Here is a 25,711-nt window from a genome sequence, read left to right as displayed (position 1 = left end):
TTGACCTTCATTTATGCTGCCAAATGCCAGGCAATGTCAAATAAGACGATTGGAGTTGTATTACAACTCTGGGTCATTGAGGGCAGCAGTTTATATTGTTTTACGAAGAGCAGCGCAGACATTTATGGACATGTTTATGGTGGTGCCTACATTAAATGTTGATTTATTATGAACGCAGGAGAGTGATACTTCCCTTACAGTAGGCTCCACTGTGCAACTGTTACAGACTGTGCCAATACCTACTGGTGTAGGGTGAAGTTGGACTGTGACAATACCTACTGGTGTAGGGTGAAGTTGGACTGTGCCAATACCTACGGGTGTAGGGTGAAGTTGGACTGTGCCAATACCTACTGGTGTAGGGTGAAGTTGGACTGTGCCAATACCTACTAGTGTAAGGGGAACTTGGACTGTGACAATACCTACTAGTGTAAGGGGAACTTGGACTGTACCACTACCTACTGGTGTAGGGTGAAGTAGGACTGTACCACTGTACCAGATTGTAAACTGTCATGGTCAAAACATATTAATGCAACAGTAGCTAAGATGGGGAGAGGTCTGTCCATAATAAAGTGCTGCTCTGCCTTCTTAACAACGCTGTCAACAAGGTAGGTCCTACAGGCCTTACCTCACTACTTTTATTTGTGAGAAGTATTGACATGTTGAATGCACAGAGCTGTCTGTTTAAACTACTAGTACACAGCTCAGACACCCATGCATACCACACAAGACATGCCACCAGAGGTCTCTTCACAGTCCCCAAGTCCAGAACAGACTATGGGAGGCGCACAGTACTACATAGAGCCATGACTACATGGAACTATTCCACATCAAGTAACTCAGGCAAGCAGTAAAATCAGATTTTAAAAAACGATACAAATACACCTTATGGAACAGCGGGGACTGTAAAGAGACACACACCGGCACAGACACACGCATACACACACACACACACACACAAACGATAACATGGATCTTGTATTGTGGAGTAGTGGCCTGAGGGCACACACTTAATGTGTTGTGAAATGTATTTTAATGTTTAAAAATTGTATTATAATGTATATTACTGCCTTCATTTTGCTAGACCCGAGGAAGGGTAGCTGCTGACTTGGCAGCAGCTAATGGGGATCCTTAATAAATACAAATACTGGTGTATGGTGAAGTTACCCCTAGACGCTAGTCTAGGGTCAGTTTTTTACATTTTCTTTCCCCCACTAATGGTTAAGGTTGGGATTGCATTGTTGGGAAGGTCCTGTAAGTAAGCATTAGTTAGTCTACACCTGTTGTGTACAAAGCATTTGACAAGTAACATTTGATTTAGATTTGATTGTGGGAGGGTAAGCTGATCCTAGATCTTCACTGAGGGGAAACTTCACCCCAGCGTGTACCTACTCTCTAGGTATCCTATTGTCTCTTGTGACATGCTAGTTACATAGGCCTACATGTTAACATGTTTCAAATCGAGTAGCTGGCCACTAGTGCATGTGAGATTCAGTTCTGGGTTCCAAGCACAGGAGTCTGCTGAGGGGAGGACGGCTCATAATATTGGCTGGAATGGAGCAAATGGCATCAAACATGCAAACCATGTGTTCGATGTATTTGATACCATTCCACTTTATCTGCTCCAGCCATTACTACGAGCCCATCCTCCCCAATTAAGGTGCCACCAACCTCCTGTGATTCCAAGATGAGGTATTCTATCTACAGCATTCTAACTGCCTTGTGGGAGACTTGGTGCTGCTCTGACTCAGAGCTCTGAGGCAGATTAGTTGATTATTAGTATCTAGAGTTGTCAGGCACAAAGTTCACAACTGTCTGGTTCTTATAGGGCTTATCTACTGGGGATGTCTGACTGATGCTGGGATCAGGACAACTATACTGAACAAAAATATAAACGCAACATGCAACAATTTCAACGATTTTACTGAGTTACAGTTCATATAAGGAATTCAGTCAATTGAAATAAATTCATTAGTTCCTAATCTATGGATTTCACATGACTGGGCAGGGGCGCAGCCATGGGTGGGCCTGGAAGGGCATTGGCCCACCCACTGGGGAGCCAGGCCCAGCCAATCAGAATGAGTTTTTCCCCACAAAAGGGCTTTATTACAGACAGAAATACTCCTCAGTTTCATCAGCTGCCCGGGTGGCTGGTCTCAGACGATCCCGCAGGTGAAGAAGCCTGATGTGGAAGTCCTGGGCTGACGTGGTCACACATGGTCTGTAGTTGTGAGGCCGGTTGGTCGTACTGCCAAATTCTCTAAAACGTTGTTGGAGGCGGTTTATGGTAGAGAAATTAACATTAAATTCTCTGGCAACAGCTCTGGGGGACATTACTGCAGTCAGCATGCCAATTGCACGCTTCCTCAAAACTTTAGACATCTGTGGCATTGTGTTGTGTGTCAAAACTGCACATTTTAGAGTGGCCTTTTATTGCCCCCAGCACAAGGTGCACCTGTGTAATGATCATGCTGTTTAATCAGCTTCTTGATATGTGTGCACAAAATTAGAGAGAAATAAGCTTTTTGTGCGTATGAAAAATGTCTGGGATCTTTTATTTCAGCTCATGAAACATGGGACCAACACTTTACATCTTGTGTTTATATTTGTGTTCCGTTTAGTTTATTTGTCTTCCTCTCCTCTCTGTTATCTCCTTATCTCTCCCTTATGGTGTGTCCACCTAATCCTTCTGTCTTTGTGTTTAGTAGTAGTCTTCTTAATAATGCCTACTTAGAGGTGAGAAAGAGAGCGGTCTGTCTGTGTCTGCTACAGAGGAAAGGCCAGCACACAAAACACTTTGTGAGAGGTAGGCCTATTCACCTCTTAGGGGACAAAGGAAGTTGATTGAAGTATTTTCAATTTTCTTTATTGTTAAAAAAACACAGAGCATTTTTCAATCAACACTGGCCTTCTGAGGATGACTCAACAACACCTCTTTTACACTTAATTTTTGTTGTCATATAGCAGATGCTGTTATCCAGAGCGACTTACAGGAGTAATTAGGGTTAAGTACCTTGCTCAAGGGCACATCGACAGATCTTTCACATTGTCTGCTCTGGAATTTTAATCAGCGACCTTTCGGTTACTGGCCCAACGCTCTTAACCGCTAGGCTACATGCCTTTTACACCTTATCCTGCTTGACCCTGAGCTTCTCAGCTTGTCATACACCTTGCCTGGACCGCTAGCCTGGCAGGTGACAACAGTATAGACTTTCTCTTGTTATTAACACCCCAGCACCACTACTTCATGCTAATGTCCTCTCTCTCTCCCCCAGTGTATAGACTCATTATGAGTGTGAGAACAGGCTGGCTGGCCAGGTGTTATCAGGAATGATGTGAGTCAGTCAGGCATGTCGGGCCAGAGGAGTGAGAGAGGAGAGGTTAACTAGGGCTGCAGGCCAGGTCTGTGGTGTGCATTTAGCCACCTTTCTCTGTCACTGCCTTAGCCCGCCTACCTGAGAAACGGGTTGGAGAGAGGGTAGGAATTTGGGGGGTGGGGGGTGCTTGATGAAACTGACTCATGTTGTCAGAAGGTAAAGGGTCAACAGAGGTGTGTGTGTGTGTGTGTGTGTGTGTGTGTGTGTGTGTGTGTGCGTTTTATGATGGAAATGTGGGCTGGTTAATTTCCTACAGGAAGACTAAGTGGCCAAAAAGAGCCCTTCCTCTGTTTGGCAGAGAGAGAGGGAAGTACATCTCAGAAAGACAAAAATAATGGTGTTCCAAAAAAGGTCCAGTTGCCAGGACCACGAATACAAATTCCATCTAGACACCGTTGCCCTAGAGCACACAAAAAACTATACATACCTCGGCCTAAACATCAGCGCCACAGGTAACTTCCACAAAGCTGTGAACAATCTGAGAGACAAGGCAAGAAGGGCCTTCTATGCCATCAAAAGGAACATAAAATTCGACAACCCAATTAGGATCTGGCTAAAAATACTTGAATCAGTTATAGAACCCATTGCCCTTTATGGTTGTGAGGTCTGGGGTCCACTCACCAACCAAGAATTCACAAAATGGGACAAACACCAAATTGAGACTGCATGCAGAATATATCCTCAGTGTACAACGAAAAACACCAAATAATGCATGCAGAGCAGAATTATGCCGATATCCGCTAATTATCAAAATCCAGAAAAGAGCCATTAAATTCTACAACCACCTAAAAGGAAGCGATTCCCAAACCTTCTATAACAAAGCCATCACTTACAGAGAAATGAACCTGGAGAGCAAGCTGGTCCTGGGGCTCTGTTCACAAACACAAACAGACCCCACAGAGCCCCAGGACAGCAACACAATTAGACCCAACCAAATCATGAGAAAACAAAAAGATAATTACTTGACACATTGGAAAGAATTTACAAAAAAAACAGAGCAAACTAGAATGCTATTTGGCCCTAAACAGAGAGTACACAGTGGCATAATACCTGACCACTGTGACTGACCCCAAATGTAATGAAATCTTTGACTATGTATAGACTCAGTGAGCATAGCCATGCTATTGAGAAAGGCCGCCGAAGGCAGACCTAGCTCTCAAGAGAAGACAGGCTATGTGCACACTGCCCACAAAATGAGGTGGAAACTGAGCTGCACTTTCTAACTTCCTGCCAAATGTATGACCATATTAGAGACACATATTTCCCTCAGATTACACAGACCCATAAAGAATTAGAAAACAAATCCAATTTTGATAAACTCCCATATCTAATGGGTGAAATGCCACAGTGTGCAATCCCAGCAGCAATATTTGTGACCTGTTGCCACAAGAAAAGGGCAACCAGTGAAGAACAAACACCATTATAAATATATTTATTTATTTTCCCTTTCGTATTGTAACTATTTGCACATTATTACAACACTGTATATAGACATAATATGACACTTGCAATGTCTTTATTCTTTTGGAACTTTTGTGTGTAATGTGTAATGTTTACTGTTAATTGTTTGTTTATTTCACTTTTGTTTATTATCTATTTCACCTGCTTTGGCAATGTAAACATGTTTCCCATGCCAATAAAGCCCCTTAAATTGAAATTGAGAGAGAGACCTGCCTGTGTAATTGGCAGAGAATGAAAGGTGGAGAGGGAAATGTAGAGACCTGCTAGTATAGTTGGTAGAGAATGAAAGAGAGGGAAAGTGAGGGAGGGAGAATGAGAGGTAGAGAGAGAGAGAGATGTGTCTGTGTTCCTGGCTGGGGCTTTAAAGTGCATCTTAAGTGAGTCTTTTGTTGCCTGACATTCTCAGGTGCCATGGTTACAGGTCAGCGGGGACCAAAGCCTCTCTAACAACCCTCTGTTAACACTAACTATCAGACCACCTGAATGAGATGTCCTGTGTTCATTATCTGAAGCATTCAAATCTCCTCCTGTTGTTACCATAATATCACCGTCCTATTGAAGATAGTTTTACCATAATGAATAGGACTGGGAACTGCCAGGGACTCACGATACAATATTATTTTACATTTACATTTTTAGTCATTTAGCAGACGCTCTTATCCAGAGCGACTTACATGAGCAATTAGGGTTAAGTGCCTTGCTCAAGGGCACATCGACAGATTTTTCACCTAGTCGGCTCGGGGATTAGAACCAGCGACCTTTCGGTTACTGGCACAACGCTCTTAACCACTAAGCTATACTTAGGTGCCAATACGATATGAATTGCGATTGTCACGATTCTCTGTGTGTGTGTGTGTGTATATATGTATATATATATATAACACATATGGAATCATGTAGTAACTAAAAAAGTGTTAAATAAATCAAAATATATTTTATATTTGAGATTCTTCAAAGTAGTCACCCTTTGCCTTGATGACAGCTTTGCACACTCTTGGCATTCTCTCAACCAGCTTCATGAGGTAGTCACCTGGAATGCATTTCAATTAACAGGTGTGCCTTCTTACAAGTTAATTTGTGGAATTTCTTTCCTTAATGCTTTTTAGCCAATCAGTTGTGTTGTGACAAGGTAGGGGGGTATACAAAAGATAGCCCTATTTGGTAAAAGACCAAGGCCATATTATGGCAAGAACAGCTCAAATAAGCTAAGAGAAACGACAGTCCATCATTACTTTAAGACATGAAGGTCAGTCAATACGGAACATTTCAAAAACTTTGAAAGTTTCTTCAAGTGCCATTGCAACAACCATCAAGCGCTATGATGAAACTGGCTCTCATGAGGACCGCCACAGGAATGGAAGACCCAGAGTTACCTCTGCTGCAGAGGATAAGTTCATTAGAGTTACCAGCCTCAGAAATTGCAGCCCAAATAAATGTTTCACAGAGTTCAAGTCAGACACATCTCAACATCAACTGTTCAGAGGGGACTGTGTGAATCAGACCTTCATGGTCGAATTGCTGCAAAGAAACCACTACTGAAGGACACCAAAAAGATGAAGAGACCTGCTCGGGCCAAGAAACATGAGCAATGGACATTAGACCGGTGGAAATGTGTTCTTTGGTCTGGAGTCCAAATTGGAGATTTTTGATTCCAAACGGCGTGTCCAACCGGCGTGAGACACGGTGTGGGTGAACGGATGATCTCCGCATGTGTAGTTCCCACCGTAAAGCATGGAGGAGGAGGAGGTGTTATGGTGTGGGTGCTTTGCTGGTGACACTGTCTGTGATTGTATTTAGAATTCAAGGCTACCAGAGCATTCTGCAACGATACGCCAACCCATCTGGATTGGACTATCATTTGTTTTTCAACAGGACAATGACCGAACACACCTCCAGGCTGTGTAAGGGCTATTTTACCAAGAAGAGTGATGGAGTGCTGCATCAGATGACCTGGCCTCCACAATCCCCCGACCTCAACCCAATCTGAGATGGTTTGGGATGAGTCAGATGACTGAGTGAAGGAAAAGCAGCCAACAAGTGCTCAGCATATGTGGGAACTACTTCAAGACTGTTGGAAAAGCATTCCAGGTGAAGCTGGTTGAGAGAATGCCAAGAGTGTGCAAAGCTGTCATCAAGGCAAAAGGTGGCTATTTGAAGTGTGTGTATGTATATATATATATATATATATATATATATATATATATATATATATATATATATACATACATACATACATACATACATACATACATACATACATACATACATACATACATACATACATACATACATACATACATACATACATACATACATACATACATACATACATACATACATACAGTGGGGAAAAAAAGTATTTAGTCAGCCACCAATTGTGCAAGTTCTCCCACTTAAAAAGATGAGAGAGGCCTGTAATTTTCATCATAGGTACACGTCAACTATGACAGACAAATTGAGGAAAAAAAATCCAGAAAATCACATTGTAGGATATTTTATGAATTTATTTGCAAATTATGGTGGAAAATAAGTATTTGGTCAATAACAAAAGTTTCTCAATACTTTGTTATATATATATCTTGCAATAAAATGCAAATTAATTACTTAAAAATCATACAATGTGATTTTCTGGATATTTGTTTTAGATTCCGTCTCTCACAGTTGAAGTGTACCTATGATAAAAATTACAGACCTCTACATGCTTTGTAAGTAGGAAAACCTGCAAAATCGGCAGTGTATCAAATACTTGTTCTCCCCACTGTATATATATAATTTTTTTTACACCATTACTTGGAGTCAAATATCTATATAATATTGCGACATGTAACTGTATTGATTTTTTTCCCCCATCACTAATAATGAACAGAGAGAGCCTTGTGAAACCAGCCTGATCTCGCGATAGCTCACATTCTGTTTCACTTCACGTCGAAACGTGAACGTAGCGGACAGTCTGCTTGACCAGGCTAGAACAGATTTGAATAGCAGTAATGCCAATGAGCAGAGAGTTGGGCCTAGTTTCAGTGGGAAGTGAGTCTCTCCCAGTGACTATTAGTTGTCTGGTGGTAAGCCTGCCATTATAGATGGTCTTACCAAGTCGTCCTGAAGGTACCTAACCTGTGGTCCCTGTGTATATAGCGGAGGTGGTTGGTTGAGTGAACTATTCTCACGTGACGAGTGAGGCTGTGCGTCTCAGCAGGTGGTCTGAAGAAGATATAAATTACTGAGGCCTCTACCATCCTGCCCCTCTTCTCTCTCTCTCTTGTAATAAGCAGTGTGTCTCAGACACATTCATCAGCCCTCTGAGTGTCTCTGTCTTACAGATTAACTCCTATTCACAGTTAGAGTAACACAGGAGGTTTCTCTCTGCTGCTCACTGATCGCTCAGCTTTTAACAGACACAGATTCACAATATGCCATCACCTTTTAGACTTTGAGACCTGAGCTATTATGTGGTGAGAGAGAGGAAGATCTAGAGTTAGAGATGGTATCTGTGGAGATCTGTTGAGGCTGCGGTGCTGGTCTGCGGTGCTGGTGTGGTCTGGTGTAGTTGTTTGGTCAGGAGATGCGTGAAGTTTCTTTGGTATGTTCCTGTACTCAGCCCTTAAACACTACCGCGATGAAGATGAAGAAGACTTCCAGGTAGACAACCTGTTTTATCATTGTTTTATAACTTCTGTTGTTCTAGAAGTTCTGTTCTAGCAGTTTTGCTGCTGTGTTAGAACTTCCATTTGACCTTTGTTCTAGAACTTCAGTTCTTCTACCTCTGTTTCTAAAACATCTGTTGTCCGAACACTGTTTCTAGCTGGTATGTTCTTTCACTGTGGGACAACAACAGGACTACTAGGCCACTTCAAACCTTGTCCTTCCCAGTGTTGCGTAATCTCAGCTCTTTGCCAGTAAACCACTGTACCCAGTACCTCTCTGAGTTAGGAGGAGGTGAAGAATTTCAGGCTGTTTCTTTGTGAAGGGAAGGATTATTGGTGGTAATCGTCTGTGAGGCCCTGCGAGGTTTAGAACCAGGAACAAAAAGGTATCGGAACGACGGAACCCTGGAAATTAATTGAAAATTCTTCTGACATAAAGCCCTCGCTGGACGCTCGGACGCCTGTCTCAGGAGGGAGAGAGTTTGTGGTTGTGAACAGACCGCTGCTGTTCACACACACACTGCTGTCCCCTTGGCAGCACTAGCAGCTCTGGTTTAAAACACAGCAGGATTTAGTCTGATTACATTTATTAGTTTATCAATCAGAACACTGAGCCTCCTGGATTATGGGGTCGCTAGGAGCTCCTGGCTGGCCATTGTAGTTTGGGGGGAGCTAGGCTCTGTGGTTACTGGTTAGTTACCACAGCAAACATTGATTGGACTGCCTTTAACTGTGAAAATATTATCTTGTATACTTTTGTGTTGACTTGAGTTCAAATTGTAAATATGTTTGTTGAATGTTCAGGGTAAGTCAATTAAGCAATCAAGTAGTCCAACTACAGGCCCGTTTGAACTGTACATTGGCCGATGGGTTCCCTACTATAGCGATCTCAGATATAGGGATCCGATGTGTAACGTTGTGATTCATTATATTTCTGTCTCCTTCTCTCTCCACAGTCCCAGAAATCCTGGATAGAAAGCACTTTCACCAAGAGGGAATGTGTCCACATTCTTCCAGTGTCGAAAGACCCCCACAGGTATGTACTGTGTGCGTGTATGTGTGTGTGTCTGTCTGTGTGTTTCACATGTATCTCCCTCCCTCCCTCCATCCTTGAGTGTTTATTACCTGCATGGTGGGGTTAGTACACTGTAATTACAGTGAGTGTGTCAGTAAAGGCCAGAAGGTGAAACTTAACCACTACTGTAGTAAGTAAGATTTGGTGTTCGGCCAGGGTGTAGCCCAACAACTAGGTTAACCTCCAACAGTGAGTCAGTCAGTCATCAGGCAGTCAGCCAGCCAAGGGCGTAACTTTGTGTTGGATATTGAAGGGGTCAGGGTCAATGGGTTCCGGTGTCAACACCCCTCTACCGGGGGCTTGGCCCCCCGGGATATATTTTTATTGCTGTGAAATTGTTATTTCTGGTGAATTTCTAAGGGAAAATGCATCTAAAAATGTCCTGATAATGTGGTCAATATACCCCAATCACAACTGAAAAAACAATATTTTTCTATATTACTTTAAACTGTGTTCCTACTCTTAACAGTTCAGAATGCCACCACCACACCCATTCTTTAACTTCATTTAAATGTCAAAACCCATTATTCTATTTGTGTACCCTTCACCACACTTGGCTAGTACATGATCTTGAATAACTAATTTCTTATACCCAATTAACTTAAAAGGAGTCGAGGCAATCTGAGTCCAGAAACTTCTTACACAATTTAATTTCAGTATTAATTCATAAAATAATTCAGTGTCAGTTCGAAATATAAATCTTCAATATGGATAAAGCAATAGACTTCAAAGTAAACCAATCAGTATGGCGTTAATCCCAAGCAATAGACTTCAAAAATACATAACATTGTCGTTCACCGTCAAGTAAAAAACATACTAATTGAATAACCAGTTGCAACCTTCTATACAAAGGTGGGCATATAGTGGTACAGAGAGGGTCAGATCTTCAGTCTCAATTACCTTAAATGCACCAACTACCTGTTCATGCCAGTCACTGCCAGAAATAAAATGTGGGTATATTGTTTTCCTAGCTATGGTATCCAGCTTCTAATGGTGGATATGACAGACGGCAACATGGTTCAATCTGCTTTGTGTCATTGTTGAGCACAGCCACGTCTTCAACCTCCATGACAACCAAATGAAATCAGAATGCCAGCAACAAAATGTGTTATAGCACTTGGGCTACAGTCAGCAAAGATGAGTTGGACCGATAGTTCCAATCTGTGTGCGATGTAAATAGCTGTGCAATGTGTTTTACCAGACTGCCTTATAACTGAAATTCAAAATGTTTACCTGATGACCTGTTCGTCCTCACCCTGTGCCTCAACATGGGTGGTGCTCTCCCTCTCTCTACTGACTGTCTCTGACACCTGCCATGACAACCAAATGAAATCAGAATGCAGGCAGCAGTTGTTTTGTTATAGCACTTGGGCTATAGTCAGCAAAGATGAGGAGTTGAACTGATAGTGCCTTATTACTCAAATTCTCATCTGATGACCTGTTCGTCCTCTCCCTGCATTATTGTTGCTACCATGGCTAGAAGAAGAGATCTGTGACTTTGAAAGAGGGTTTAAAGGGTGTGTGTCTCTGTCACCCAATTGAACAATTCTGGGAGGTTCTGGAGCGGCACCGGAGACGGCGTTTTCCACCACCATCAACACATTTCTCGTGGAAGAATGATGTCGCATCCCTCCAATAGAGTTCCAGACACTTGTAGGATCTATGCCAAGGTGCATTGAAGCTGTCCTGGCGGCTCGTGGTGGCCCAATGGCCTATTTAGACGCTTTATGTTGATGTTTCCTTTATTTTGGCAGTTACCTGTACATAAATAATTAGCCTACATCTCAAAGTGTAGCTTAGGTGATATGTCCACACCGATGTTGACATGAGGGAGGCATCAGAAAATGTTGCCAAACTTTAATTAGACTTTTAATTACATAAATATAGGACAAACTCCAGTCATGTTTGACAAATATAATGTAGGATCATTAACATTAACATCTAAATCCCTCTCTCTTTAATCATCCCTGTTTCTCTCTCTATTCATTCCTCTTTCGCTCCATGTCTCCCATCCCACCCATAGCATTATTAACCAAAGCTAGCAGAGCGGAAACCAAAGCCTACTGAAGGCACGGTTCATTCAGATCAAGCACAAGAGTGGAGAGAAAGGCCAGTGCCTGTAGCGCACCACGTATCACCCACCTTGCACCTCTGAGTGGAGGCAGTCAGCATTTTGAAACTATTTAACCATAAACTTAATTATTTAAACCCTGGAGGTTTTATGCCATTTTATGAGGCATGTCTTACCTTGTTTCAAAGTAGCCTAGCCAAAATCAGACCATAGAAATGGAGGGAATTATTTGATAAATACTTCCTTATCCCATTGAAAGCAGCTTTCTTTCATTGTCCAGCAGCCAAGGACACAATCCTAGTCATATTAGCAACCCATGCTAGTTGTTGCATCTTTAGATCTCCCCTCTTTCTAAATGTGTGGTGTGCGTTTTTAGTGTGTTACCGCTACTTGCATTCAGGAACATTCGTGCAGAGCCTACTGCCGTGTGCACATTGCTGCACTTACAATGTACAGTGGTTGTATGAATTTTGGATCTGTCGTCCCAGAACTGTCCCAGAGTCTGTTTTGAACCGTCCCAGACATATATTTGTATCGTCCTGGGACGACGGGACACCCTTAATTTCGAGCCCTGTAGCTACGTCTCCTCAGTGAACAGCAAAGAGAGGGAGGTAGTGCACGCTGCTGAACTGTTAATGCAGGGCTGCTGCCTCTGGGGACCGGGCGCAAACAAAATAGTTTTTGGCGGCTGGTGGATCCAATCATAAAATGAGGAACAGGTGTTGTTTTCTATGTTTATAACATTACAATATAATATGAAGGTCTGACATGTAGGCTAGGTTATGTGTGTGTGTGTCTGTGTGGTATGAAGTTTAAGCCTTGTTTGAACTTGAAGGTCTCGTGCAGCTTAGTAGTATTTCCAACTTGAACTTGTTGGAATGTGACATTGCAGTGCTAGAATTCTACAGAGGTCCCATTTGTGCACTTTTCACACTACTGAACCATGCTGGCCTGGTTACAATGCTGCAACTGTGTTGGGAAAGACAATCTGAAAAGAAAATATCAAATCCAGCACAGTACGGTTTGGGTTCGAGACAGTGGGAAAAGGGTGCTAGTGTGTGTCTGTGTGTAAGTGTGTGGTAGGCTACAGTCATTCAGTTCACCACATCTACTGGACAGCTAGACACTCAAACAAGTCAGCTCTCTTCAAAACATGTATTTTATTGTGAAGTACTAACAGAGGATTTCACGCTGGCTATTTTTCCCAATATGACATCAATCGTTGCCAGGTTACCCACAGTGACACAGATTCCATCCCCACACTCTCTAAAAGTAGTGGTTCCCAACCTGGTGTTCCTTGAGGAACTCTCAGGTGTGCCACAAAACTTTTCCTAATCTTGATTTATTTCTTTATTGAACACTTAGTTAAAAGTGACCAGTGGAATGCACATGGGAGCACTAGTGGCGGTCAGATAATACACTAAACGGCACATGGTTACATCAGTCCAGTGGGCTCAGGCTGTTACATTTGTATTATTTGAGGGGCGTGCAATCACAAGCAAAGTCATTTGTATCATTTTACTTCGTCTGTGAAAACCATTAGCACAGGCAAGTTTGATTAGGCTTAGTCAGTCATTTCTTTCTTAATATATGGCTCTGGACTTAGCTATACCACAGCCTTTGCCATAGAACCATATGGAGCATGGCTTTGTGTCTGTGGTTCCACCTTTTACAATGCAGAAAACTGCTCATCTGTAGCCAAAACCATTCAAACCTATTTTACCTGAGCTACAGTTTCTTCTTTCTGGCGCAGGTTGCGAGACGCTCTTAAACAGGTGCACACAAAAATTAACCATCATGAGTGAGGAACTATCAAAACTATGAAAATATTTCAAATAAACCCTATCTAATCTATAAAAAAAGGTTTTCACAGAAAATAAATGGTTTGCAGTATGGATCAGATGAGATGGAGGTCATTACCACTAAATAAATGAATAGGTCAATTTGAGGTCTGACGTTAATTTTATATCCCATCAAGGTGTGCCACGGTTAAAAAAAGGTTGGGAACCACTGTTCTACAGTCTAATGGAATGTTCTACAGTCTGTGGTGGGTTAGCCATCTCTCTCTCTCTTTCTGTTGTTTTTGTTTCCAACGAAAGAGTAACTAATCTTTACAGTTTCCTCCAACTCACACAGTTACTCAGTAATTTATCTCAGTGTATCTTTACATAAATTATTTGCTGGATAACATTTCTCAATACACATCCATTACACAAAACACGAAAAGCAAAACACAAACATATGAAACAAACACATTCTTCAGTAAAAAGGCCCTCTAACATTTACCTAAATTGCCCAAAGAGGCACCAACTTTAGGCACTTTTGGAGATCATTCCACATGAGGCGCAAAAAAACTAAAAGCAAATGTACCTAACTCGGTGGAGATCATATCCAATATCAGCTTTCTGTATAAACCAGAGGAGTCAGTTATATATCGGTGTGAGTGGTACTCAATCAATGCTAGCTGGTTTACTTATTGATCATACTAACAACACTGCTGCTTCCTGTTGAAGTACAACCCAGAGATGGGCTAACAACGGGTACATGATGAATGTGTCTTCAAACGGGACTAGATACAAACGGTTGTCTGAGTTCATCTCTCTTATTTTATAAGGCCAGGTTACAGCTGCAGTATATATACAAAAGTATGTGGACACCCCTTCAAATTAGTGGATTCAGCTATTTCAGCCACACCCGTTGCTGACGGATGTATAAAATCGAGCACACAGCCATGCAATCTCCATAGACAAACACTGTCAGTAGAATGGCCTTATTGAAGAGCTCAGTGACTTTCAACATGGCACCGTCATAGGATGCCACCTTTCCAACAAGTCAGTTCATCAAATTTTTGCTCTGCTAGAGCTGCCCCAGTCAACTGTAAGTGCTGTTATTGTGAAGTGGAAACATCTAGGAGCAACAACGGCTCAGCCGCGAAGTGTGTAGGCCACACAAGCTCACAGAACAGGACCACCGAGTGCTGAAGTGCGAACCACGTAAAAATCATCTGTCCTCGGTTGCAACACTCACTACCGAGTTCCAAACTGCCTCTGGAAGCAACGTCAGCACAAGAACTGTTAGTTGGGAACTTAATGAAATTGGTTTCCATGGCCGAGCAGCCGCACACAAGCCTAAGATCACCATGCGCAATGCCAAGCGTCGGCAGGAGTGGTGTAAAGCTCGCCGCCATTGGACTCTGGAGCAGTGGAAACGCGTTCTCTGGAGTGATGAATCACGCTTCACCATCTAGCAGTCCCACAGACAAAGCTGGGTTTGGCGGATGCCAGGAGAACGCTACCTGCCCCAATGCATAGTGCCAACTGTAAAGTTTGGTGGAGGAAGAATAATGGTCTGGGGCTGTTTTTCATGGTTCGGGTAGGCCCCTTAGTTCCAGTGAAGGGAAATCTTAATGCTACAACATACAATGACATTCTAGATGATTCTGTGCTTCCAACTTTGTGGCACAAAGCGAGGGCCATACAGAAATGGTTTGTCGAGATCGGTGTGGAAGAACTTGACTGGCCTGCACCGAGCCCTGATCTCAACCCCATCAAACACCTTTTGGGATGAATTGAAACGCAGACTGCGAGCCAGGCCTAATCGCTCAACATCAATGCCCGACCTCACTAATGCTCTTGTGGCTGAATGGAAGCAAGTCCGCGCAGCAATGTTCCAACATCTAGTGGAAAGCCTTCCCAGAAGAGTGGAGGCTGTTATATCGGCATATTAATGCTCATGATTTTGGAATGAGATGTTCGACGAGCAGGTGTCCACATACTTTTGTTCATGTAGTGTATCAAGTACTTATGTATATAATGTATGTATAATACTTATATTTTACTTCATACTCTAATGTGAAGATGTGTTTGATGTTGTTTCAGATGCCTTCCAGGATGTCAGATCTGCCAGCAGTTGGTGAGGTGAGTCTTTGGCCCTATTCGGATCTCCCAGACAGACATGAGCTCAGTCCATAGTGCCCCCACTGTATAGTACTGTATATAATACTTCACTGTATAGTACTGTATATAGTACTCCACTGTATAGTACTGTATATAGTACTGTACTACACCCCGGTCCTGTCAAGAAACCATTACCTTCCAGGCTTTGTGTGTCATGAGGAACACATCATCCCTCTGAGGTGACTGAGAGGGTGTATGGGAGAGCAGGACCTAGACTGCTCTGTGTGTATATCTCTCTTTATGGAAGTGTAGAGGGGGAAAGCTGATGATTCCTATGGGGCTGTGTGTGTGTGTGTGTGTGTGTAAAATAATATTTAGCTCCCCCCCCCCCCCTCCCTCCTCTAGATGCTGCTGTGGTCGGCTGGTACGGCAGCATGCTGGGTTTACAGCCAGCCTGGCCATGAAGTACTCGGACGTGAACTTGGGTGGGGGGGCAGAGGGTGGGGTGCAGCCGGAGTTGGAGGAGTGGGCTGTGGACAAACACACAGAGGAGAGCCCTACAGATGCTTACGGCATCGTTAACTTCCAGGGAGGGTCGCACTCTTACAGAGCCAAGGTAGGGTGGAGAGAAGCTTACACACTCAAGCGCACACACACATGTACACACACACACACTCACAGAGACTGATACTCCCTAAGCGCTTAACCCAACAATCCAAAACAGTGTCTAAGTCACATTGTGTCTGTGGCCATCACCCCAAATGTATACATTATAAGACATCCTTTGACCTGGCCTGGCTTAGCATTCTGGAAACTCTTCAGTGCCCTGAGCTGAGCAGCCTAGCCTGTCTAGCCTTCCTCGATAGCCAGTGGCTTCATCCCAAATGGCACCCTATTCCCTATATAGTGCCCTACTTTTGACCATAGCCTATTGGGCTCTGGTCAAAAGTAGTGCACTATGTAGGTAAAAGGGTGCCATTTGGGACGTAGACAACTATACCACCTAGGAAAACACTTTTACGTCAGACTAACTTACTTACTTAGGCCTTTGTATAAACATAGGTAATGTTTCTGATGAGTCAACTACATTTTACATTTTCTTTTTTACATTTTAGTAATTTAGCAGACGCTCTTATCCAGAGCGACTTACAGTTAGTGAGTGCGTGCATACATTTTCATAATGGCCCCCTGTGGGAAACGAACCCACAACCCTGGCGTTGCAAGCGCCATGCTCTACCAACTGAGCTACAGGGGACCTACATCCTGTTCAGACTAAACTAAGTGTTTATTGTTGTGGTTATTCTACATGAAGGAGGTGAATATAATCACATAACGCCATTTAATCTCATATTTTAGAAACAGCAGTGACTATAATAAGAGGAAATCCCCCTCTTAAAACTACAGGTTTATTATGCCTTGGAGCAAGTGAAGGGGTTGGGTGGCTGTGAGACTGAGGATATCCTTTACTGTACTGTACATTCCGCTTTCCATGGCCCAGATTAACACATTTAATGGAGAATCTGTATCAAGCATGTCCATGTAGGTTCGGGAAATCGGCCCTCAAAGACCCAAGAATTGACATTGCAACATCATTAATAATAATGTTGCGCTCAGGGTTCAAACTTAAAATTAAAGCTGGGCGTCTTTTGAAAGGACTACAACATTTTGTTTGTACATGAGAAGTTCTAACCCTCCAATTTCTCCTTTCGGCTCCCCTCTCTCCTCTCCTCTCCTCTCCTCTCCTCTCCTCTCCTCTCCTCTCCTCTCCTCTCCTCTCCTCTCCTCTCCTCTCCTCTCCTCTCCTCTCCTCTCCTCTCCTCTCCTCTCCTCTCCTCTCCTCTCCTCTCCTCTCCACTCCTCTCCTGTCCCCAGTATGTGCGTCTGTCCCATGACAGCAGGCCAGAGAGCATCCTGAGGCTGATGCTGAATGAGTGGCAGATGGAGCTTCCTAAGATCCTCATCTCTGTCCACGGAGGCATCCAGAATTTTGACCTGCACCCCCGTATCAAACAGGTGGTGGGGAAGGGCCTGATCAAAGCTGCTGTCACCACTGGGGCGTGGATACTGACGGGAGGGGTTAACACAGGTGACACACATACACATTTGCATAGAAAAACGCACATACGCTAGCACACACGTGCGCACAGATTTGCGCAAACTCTCTCGCACACTGACACACACACACACTGCTATTACCGTTATTGTTCTTATTAAGCAAAAGGCACACAAGTCGGGTGTTCTGTCTTAGCAGAGTACTACTGGGACCTAAAGACTGTGTTTAACTCATTATGGAGACCTAATGATCATGTTTGACTCATTACTTAATGACAGTGTTTAACTGATTACTTACTGTAGTGGGTTAATTAACCAGGCTGGTGTTTACTCTGACTGGTCCTGATAGTGACACTCCACTGCAGCAAACTGGCTATCCAGACAACTACACTTGTAACTAGTCTGTTTGGATACATTGCTTGTTGTTGATTGGTTGTATTTGAACCCCTGATCTCCAGGTGTTGCCAAACATGTGGGTGATGCACTGAAGGAACACTGTTCTAGATCGTCAAGGAAGATCTGTACAATTGGAGTCGCTCCCTGGGGCGTCATTGAGAACCGCAATGACCTCATCGGGAGAGACGTAAGGAACACACACACACACACACAAGTTTGTTTTACTATCCTTGTGGGGACCAAACAATTGATTAAAATCCTATTTTCACTAACCTTAACCCCTAAACCTAACTCCTAACCCTAAAATAGCCCTTTTCCTTGTGGGGATCGGCGAAATGTCGTTTTCCTTGTTTGACTATCCTTGTGAGGACTTCTGGTTCCCACAAGGATAGTAAAACCCAAAAACCCCACACACAAACAAGCACATCACAATACTTACATACCCAGTATTTATTTTTCAAGTGGTCAAAAATATCTGCTGTCCAGTCAGAATAGTGTGTGTGTGTCCCAGGTTGTAGCCCCCTACCAGACATTGCTGAACCCCCTGTCCAAGCTAAACGTGTTGAACAACCTCCACTCCCACTTCCTGCTGGTGGATGATGGGACCGTGGGGAAGTATGGAGCCGAGGTCGAACTACGCCGCCAGCTGGAAAAACACATCAAACTGCAGAGGATACACGCACGTAAGAGAGACACACACACACACACACACACACACACACACACACACACAATAAATACATTACATTTACATTTTAGTAATTTAGTAGACGCTCTTATCCAGAGCGACTTACAGTTAGTGAGTGCATACATTATTTATTTATTTTTCATACTGGCCCCCCGTGGGAAACGAACCCACAACCCTGGCGTTGCAAACGCCATGCTCTACCAACTGAGCTACATCCCTGCCGGCCATTCCCTCCCCTACCCTGGACGACGCTGGGCCAATTGTGCGCCGCCCCATGGGTCTCCCGGTTGCGGCCGGCTATGACAGAGCCTGGATTCGAACCAGGATCTCTAGTGGCACAGCTAGCACTGCAATGCATTGACCTGCAGAGGATACTTTAGCAATAAGGCATGAGAATCGTGGATTATCGTGAATAACACACCATTTTGGGCTGTTCTTACGCACAACAGGAAGCGGAGTGCCGGTAAACAATACTTGAGTGTGTTATTCATGATAATCCACAGGTTTGAGTGCCTTATTGCTTTTATAAAACGATTACTAACATATTTTTTAAAAAAGATTAACAACATGTTTTCATTTTAACAGTAAATTCATTTGATTTCATCCTTCCACCCAACAATATAGTCTGGTCAAACCCCAGTTGTGAGTTCTATTTCTGAGGTTGCTTGCCAAAAGCACTGGTTGTTTGTTTTATTGGCACATTACATTTACATTTACATTTACGTCATTTAGCAGACGCTCTTATCCAGAGCGACTTACAGTTAGTGAATACATTTTTTTTATTTTTTATTTTTTTATTTTTTTTATACTGGCCCCCCGTGGGAATCGAACCCACAACCCTGGCGTTGCAAACGCCATGCTCTATCAACTGAGCTACATCCCTGCCGGCCATTCCCTCCCCTACCCTGGACGACGCTGGGCCAATTGTGCGCCGTCCATGAGTCTCCCGGTCGCGGCCGGCTGCGACAGAGCCTGGATTCGAACCAGGATCTCTAGTGGCACAGTTAGCACTGCAAAGCAGTGCCTTAGACCACTGCACCACTCACCACTCAGGTGCAGTGGCACCACTCAAAGCAGTGCCTTAGACCACTGCACCACTGCTAGCCAAGCGGACTGGTCGCCAGTTCTAATTGCTAAGGGTTACTATGCCGGCTAGCTATTTTTCCTTTGCTAGCTAAGCAACTAAAGCTAACACAATCCCATCAAGCAGCTGGAATGACAGCAAACTAGCTCAATTTCTGTTTTTCACCTTTGTTTATTGACATTTCTTTGGATATTTCCATAATAATAATGCTGATGCATGAACAGGGCCCGCCCCGCCCATTAGGCAGGATTAGGTGGCTGACAACGGCGGCATTTTCTGAGCTAAACGTATCTCGCCCAATGGCATATGGGCTATTTAGGTGAGTGCTGATGCCAACCCATGATAAGCAGTGCCCACTTTGGCAAAGCCAGGGGCGCAAAATATTTATCTTGTCCATGCCCAGCATGCCTCTCCAGAGTGCTGTTGAAGATCAGCAGCGCTGCGTTGCTTCACCAACACTCAAGCCACCTATCATAAATAATGTAGTCTATAGGAGACTAGTAACCTATGTGGTTTTTCTGTAGCCTACAGACTGGAGACCATATTTATGACAATGTTATGAGACAGACACTTTTGGCACGTGTCTCCGACCACATACCCCTATTAAATAAAAATGCACTTCCATATCCTAAAACCAGGACAGGTCAAAATAAAATGGACAATATGGAATTAAATTAGGCTACTCCCGTCTGCTGCGGGAGTTTCACGCCGTGGGCTAAATTGTCATGAATCAATGATTTCAATTGTAGGCCTATTTGTCAATTTTTTTACGAGCTGATCATAGCGAAGAAGAAAACACGTCTGCATTTACCGCTGTGTAAACACATTGATTCTCACTGAAAATAGGCTCATAACCGCTGTGTAAACACATTGATTCTCACTGAAAATAGGCTCATAACCGCTGTGTAAACACATTGATTCTCACTGAAAATAGGCTCATAACCGCTGTGTAAACACATTGATTCTCACTGAAAATAGGCTCATAACCGCTGTGTAAACACATTGATTCTCACTGAAAATAGGCTCATAACCGCTGTGTAAACACATTGATTCTCACTGAAAATAGGCTCATAACCGCTGTGTAAACACATTGATTCTCACTGAAAATAGGCTCATAACCGCTGTGTAAACACATTGATTCTCACTGAAAATAGGCTCATAACCGCTGTGTAAACACATTGATTCTCACTGAAAATAGGCTCATAACCGCTGTGTAAACACATTGATTCTCACTGAAAATAGGCTCATAACTCCTGATGAACTTGTGTATCTCTCATGCAGATCTTAAATAGACAAAATGATGAGTCTTAAGCCTTGGTCGGGAATCAGGATTAGGCTAATAAAGCCAATGCAAACGGTAGGACACGGATGGGCAGTCATAAAATTGCATTGCGGCCCGTCACTGTAGGCTACACTATTCTAGTTTTTCTCGCCTAGGGTGGAAGAACGGCCAGGACTAGGCCTGCATGAATTCGCCTGGCTCAGAGAAGCTGTCTGTTTCGTCCGAACACGTTCATTCTCATTTTGCACGCTGAAGGTTGCATTCCAACATTGTTGCAGAGATCGGAGAGGCAGACTGCAAGGTTTAGACAAACCCCCACTGTTACAAACCAAATGCTAGGCTAGAAACATGGGGGAAATAATGTCTAGATGCTTTGTCCAGTAGAGATAAAGTTTTGGAATTGCCTGGCTGGGCTGTGGGACAGTGAATGCACGGTGATAATTCAAATAGCACTGTTAACAGGCATTACCCGTGGATTATTGTAAATAACTAACGACTATCAACCAATTAGCATCCAGGATCTAAACGTAACGTTTTATTATTATTATTTTCGCCACAGGCATCTTCTGTGGCTGTGTGTTGAGAGTACTTTGACACCTGAAGGCAATGTCTAAGAATTACGATCCGGTCCAAAATGATTGGCACCCTTGATAAAGATGAGCAAAAAATGTATATCAGTAAGTGTCTCCTACCGTAGTTGCTGTATCTCCCCTGGCCTGTTCTGTCTCTGTGTGGTGGTTCTAAGTGCCAGTGTGTGACAGAAGTAGTTTACCAGAGACCGGCTATTATCACAGTAACCTTAGATACCCTATTATTATAATATCCTAGGCAGACACCCATACAGTATGTACACCCAGTGTAGAAAGCCTCTGTTATTATGGTGTGGCAGTCCGATGACCTGCTGAAACACCCTCTTATAATGGTGGTTTAAGACCTGTGACATGTCTCTCTCAATTAACCCTTTACTGCTTTCCTGTTGTCATCACAAACAGAGACCGATAGAATACAGGATCTACAGTAGATGAACATACAATGTTGATATTTGAGACGTTTCCAATGTTCTTCTACAGCATATTTAGTGATCTTCTGACTCTCTCTCTCTCTCTGTCTCTGTCTCTGTCTCTATCTCTTTGTCTCTCTCTCTCTCTCTCTCTCTCTCTCTCTCTCTCTCCCTCCCTCCCAGGAATTGGTCAGGGTGTTCCTGTGGTAGCGTTGATATTTGAAGGGGGTCCCAACGTAATTCTGACGGTGTTGGAGTACCTTCAGGAGACTCCCCCTGTCCCTGTGGTGGTCTGTGAGGGGACTGGCCGCGCTGCTGACATACTGGCCTACGTCCACAAACAGACTGAGGAAGGGGGGTGAGACACACACATTCCTCCAACCCATTGACCCACATATAATGGGCTTCCACAAGGTTCTGTGCTAGGACCGTTACTTAGAGGATGGATGGTAACATAACTTCCTTTAACCCTTCAGGGGTCTACCTGATGGTGTGGATACGGAAATCATCGCTACGATCAAAAAGACGTTCAACTTCAGCCACAGCGATGCGATCCACCTCTTCCAGACCCTTATGGAATGTATGAAGAGCAAAGAACTGGTAAACACACAGTTAACTCACAGTTAATACATGGAACTCTATTCCACATCAGGTAACTGATGCAAGCAGTAGAATCAGATTTAAAAAACTAATAAAAATACACCTTATGGAACAGCGGGGACTGTGAAGAGACACACGCACAGACACATGATAAGACCCACTCTACACACACGTACACATGGATGTTGTATTGTAAATATGTGATAGTGGAGTAGTGGCCTGAGGGAGCACACTAAATGTATTGGGTGAAGTGTTATGAAATGTAATGTAATATTTCAAATGGCATATTAACTGTCTTAATGTTGCTGGACCCCAGGAAGAGTAGCTGCTGCCATGGCAACGGCTAATGGGGATCCTTAATAAATACAAATACTTAATTAATTTTAAGAGAATGCTGAATCCTACAATGCATACTGTGTCCTCTGTTCATAGTCTGATCATGATCAATATAAAGATACGGATTATAAGAATAACGCTTATCATTTTTCCTAAATACCAGAATGTAATGCATTACTTACGATGAATGACTGCCTGTTTTCTCTCTCTTTCTGTCTTCCCTCTGAATGACAGATCACTGTGTTTCAAATTGGCTCTGAGGACCACCAGGATATCGATGTGGCCATACTGAGGGCATTACTGAAAGGTGTGTGTGCGAAGCGTTTGTGTGTTTGAAGCGTGTGTGTGATGGGTAACTCCATCGCAGTGTCCTGCTGTTTGACTGACAGAATATCTGTGCCCATGACTCCTCTCTGACCTCTGACCTCCTAGAGAAAGGGAGAAGGCAAATGAAAATACCATAATAATAACACAAAGAGAAGGGCGAGACAGTGGGTTGTGTAGCAAAAGTTTTCATTTGTATGTTTTCATTTTGAAACTGATACTATAGAGATGTTTTGAGAAGTCATCACTCTCTTCCCTCCCTGTCTAAATCTCTCTCTCGTCATGCTCTCTCTCTCTCTCTCTCTCTCTCGTCCTCTTTCTCGTCCTTCTCTCTCTCTCTCTCTGGTCCTGCGCTCTCTCTCGCTCTCTCTCTTGATCTCTTTTGGGGTTTCCCTGTGGGTCTCAGAGGGGCTTATTGCTAGGTACTCTGAGGCCCCATTCTCACAACACATAAAGCTGTCCTCTTCTCACTTTTCTCCGTTCTATTCTATCCATTCTGGCTCTAAGACAGAGGGCAAGAGAGAGCTCTGAAAGGATAGGTACTCACCTGTTTTGCTCAAACATGAATGAGTCTGTCCTGGTGTATTCAGTAGTTGTGTGTGCATGTTTGCCTATCTGTTAGTGGTCTTCCGTCTAGATAGAACTGCCAAAGGGGGTGGAGTTGCAATCTACTGTAGAGATAGCCTGCACAGCTCTATCATACTATCCAGGTCTGTGTCCAAACAGTTTGAGCTTCTACTTCTAAAAATCCACCTTTCCAGAAATAAGTCTCTCACTGTTGCCGCTTGCTACAGACCCCCTTCAGCCCCCAGCTGTGCCCTGGACACCATATGTGAATTGATTGCCCCCCATCTATCCTCAGAGTTCGTATTGCTTGGTGACCTAAACTGGGATATGCTTAATACCCCGGCCATCCTACAAACTAAACTAGATGCCCTCAATCTCATACAAATGATCAAGGAACCTACCAGGTACAATCCTAAATCCGTTAACATGGGCACCCTCATAGATATCATCCTGACTAATTTACCCTCTAAATACACCTCCGCTGTCTTCAACCAGGATCTCAGCGATCACTGCCTCATTGCCTGCGTCCGTAATGGGTCCACTGTCAAACGCTCCCTAAAACACTTCAGCGAGCAGGCCTTTCTAATTGACCTGGCCCGGGTATCCTGGATGGATATTGACCTCATTCCGTCAGTAGAGGATGCCTGGTTGTTCTTTAAAAGTGCTTTCCTCTCCATCTTAAATAAGCATGCCCCATTCAAAAAATTCAGAACTAAGAACAGATATAGCCCCTGGTTCACCCCAGACTTGACTGCCCTTGACCAGCACAAAAACATCCTGTGGTGTACTGCATTAGCTTTGAACAGCCCACGCGATATGCAACTTTTCAGGGAAGTCAGGAACCAATATACACAATCAGTTAGGAAAGCAAAGGCTAGCTTTTTCAAACAGAAATTTGCATCCTGTAGCACTAACTCCAAAAAGTTTTGGGACACTGTAAAGTCCATGGAGAATAAGAGCACCTCCTCCCAGCTGCCCACTGCACTGAGGCTAGGAAACACTGTCCTCTGTAGCTCAATTGGTAGAGCATGGCGCTTGTAATGCCAGGGTAGTGGGTTCGATCCCCGGGACCACCCATACGTAAAAATGTATGCACACATGACTGTAAGTCGCTTTGGATAAAAGCGTCTGCTAAATAGCATATTATATTATACTACCAATAAATATACGATAATCGAAAATTTCAACAAGCATTTTGCTACGGCTGGCTGCTTTCCACCTGGCTACTCCTACCCCGGTCACCAGCTCTGCACCCTCCGCTGCAACTTGACCATGCCCCCCCTGCTTCTCCTTCACCCAAGTTAACAAACAGATCACCGACCATTTCGAATCCCACCGTACCTTCTCCGCCATGCAATCTGGTTTCTGAGCTGGTCTTGGGTGCACCTCAGCCACGCTCAAGGTCCTAAACGATATTATAACCGCGATCGATAAAAGACAGTACTGTGCAGTCCTCTTCATTGACCTTGCCAAGGCTTTCGACTCCGTCAATCACCGCATTCTTATTGGCAGACTAAATAGCCTTGGTTTCTCAAATGACTGCCTCACCTGGTTCACCAACTACTTCTCAGATAGAGTTCAATGTGTCAAATCGGAGGGCCTGTTGTCTGGACCTCTGCCAGTCTCTATGGGGGTGCCACAGGGTTCAATTCTCGGGCCGACTCTATTCTCTTTGTATATCAATGATGTCGCTCTTGCTGCTGGTGACTCTCAGATTCACCTCTAAGCACACGACACCATTTTGTATACATCTGGCCCTTCATTGGACACTGTGTTAACAAACCTCCAAACGAGCTTCAATGCCATACAGCACTCCTTCTGTAGCCTCCAACTTCTCTTAAATGCTAGTAAAACTAAATGC

At 43.6% G+C, this 25,711-nt stretch overlaps 1 protein-coding gene across 1 annotated transcript in view; it reads left to right on the top strand.

Moving 5' to 3' along the window:
• LOC311111746 (transient receptor potential cation channel subfamily M member 7-like) overlaps positions 1 to 25,711 on the top strand; it is a 69,273-nt gene that overhangs the window by 5,323 nt on the left and 38,239 nt on the right. The window contains exons 2-10 of the mRNA XM_084154560.1: positions 9,436 to 9,515; positions 15,504 to 15,542; positions 15,927 to 16,137; positions 17,394 to 17,607; positions 18,032 to 18,156; positions 18,481 to 18,652; positions 22,207 to 22,381; positions 22,500 to 22,623; positions 23,194 to 23,266. Of these exons, the coding sequence (XP_084010686.1) occupies positions 9,436 to 9,515; positions 15,504 to 15,542; positions 15,927 to 16,137; positions 17,394 to 17,607; positions 18,032 to 18,156; positions 18,481 to 18,652; positions 22,207 to 22,381; positions 22,500 to 22,623; positions 23,194 to 23,266 (1,213 nt within the window). The remainder of the gene's footprint in view (positions 1 to 9,435; positions 9,516 to 15,503; positions 15,543 to 15,926; positions 16,138 to 17,393; positions 17,608 to 18,031; positions 18,157 to 18,480; positions 18,653 to 22,206; positions 22,382 to 22,499; positions 22,624 to 23,193; positions 23,267 to 25,711) is intronic.

This window comes from Coregonus lavaretus (assembly GCF_964263955.1).
Source record: "Coregonus lavaretus genome assembly, chromosome: 37".
NCBI lineage: Eukaryota > Metazoa > Chordata > Actinopteri > Salmoniformes > Salmonidae > Coregonus > Coregonus lavaretus.
Note: the sequence above shows the minus strand (reverse complement) of the source record. Positions and strands in the feature narration are given on the sequence as shown.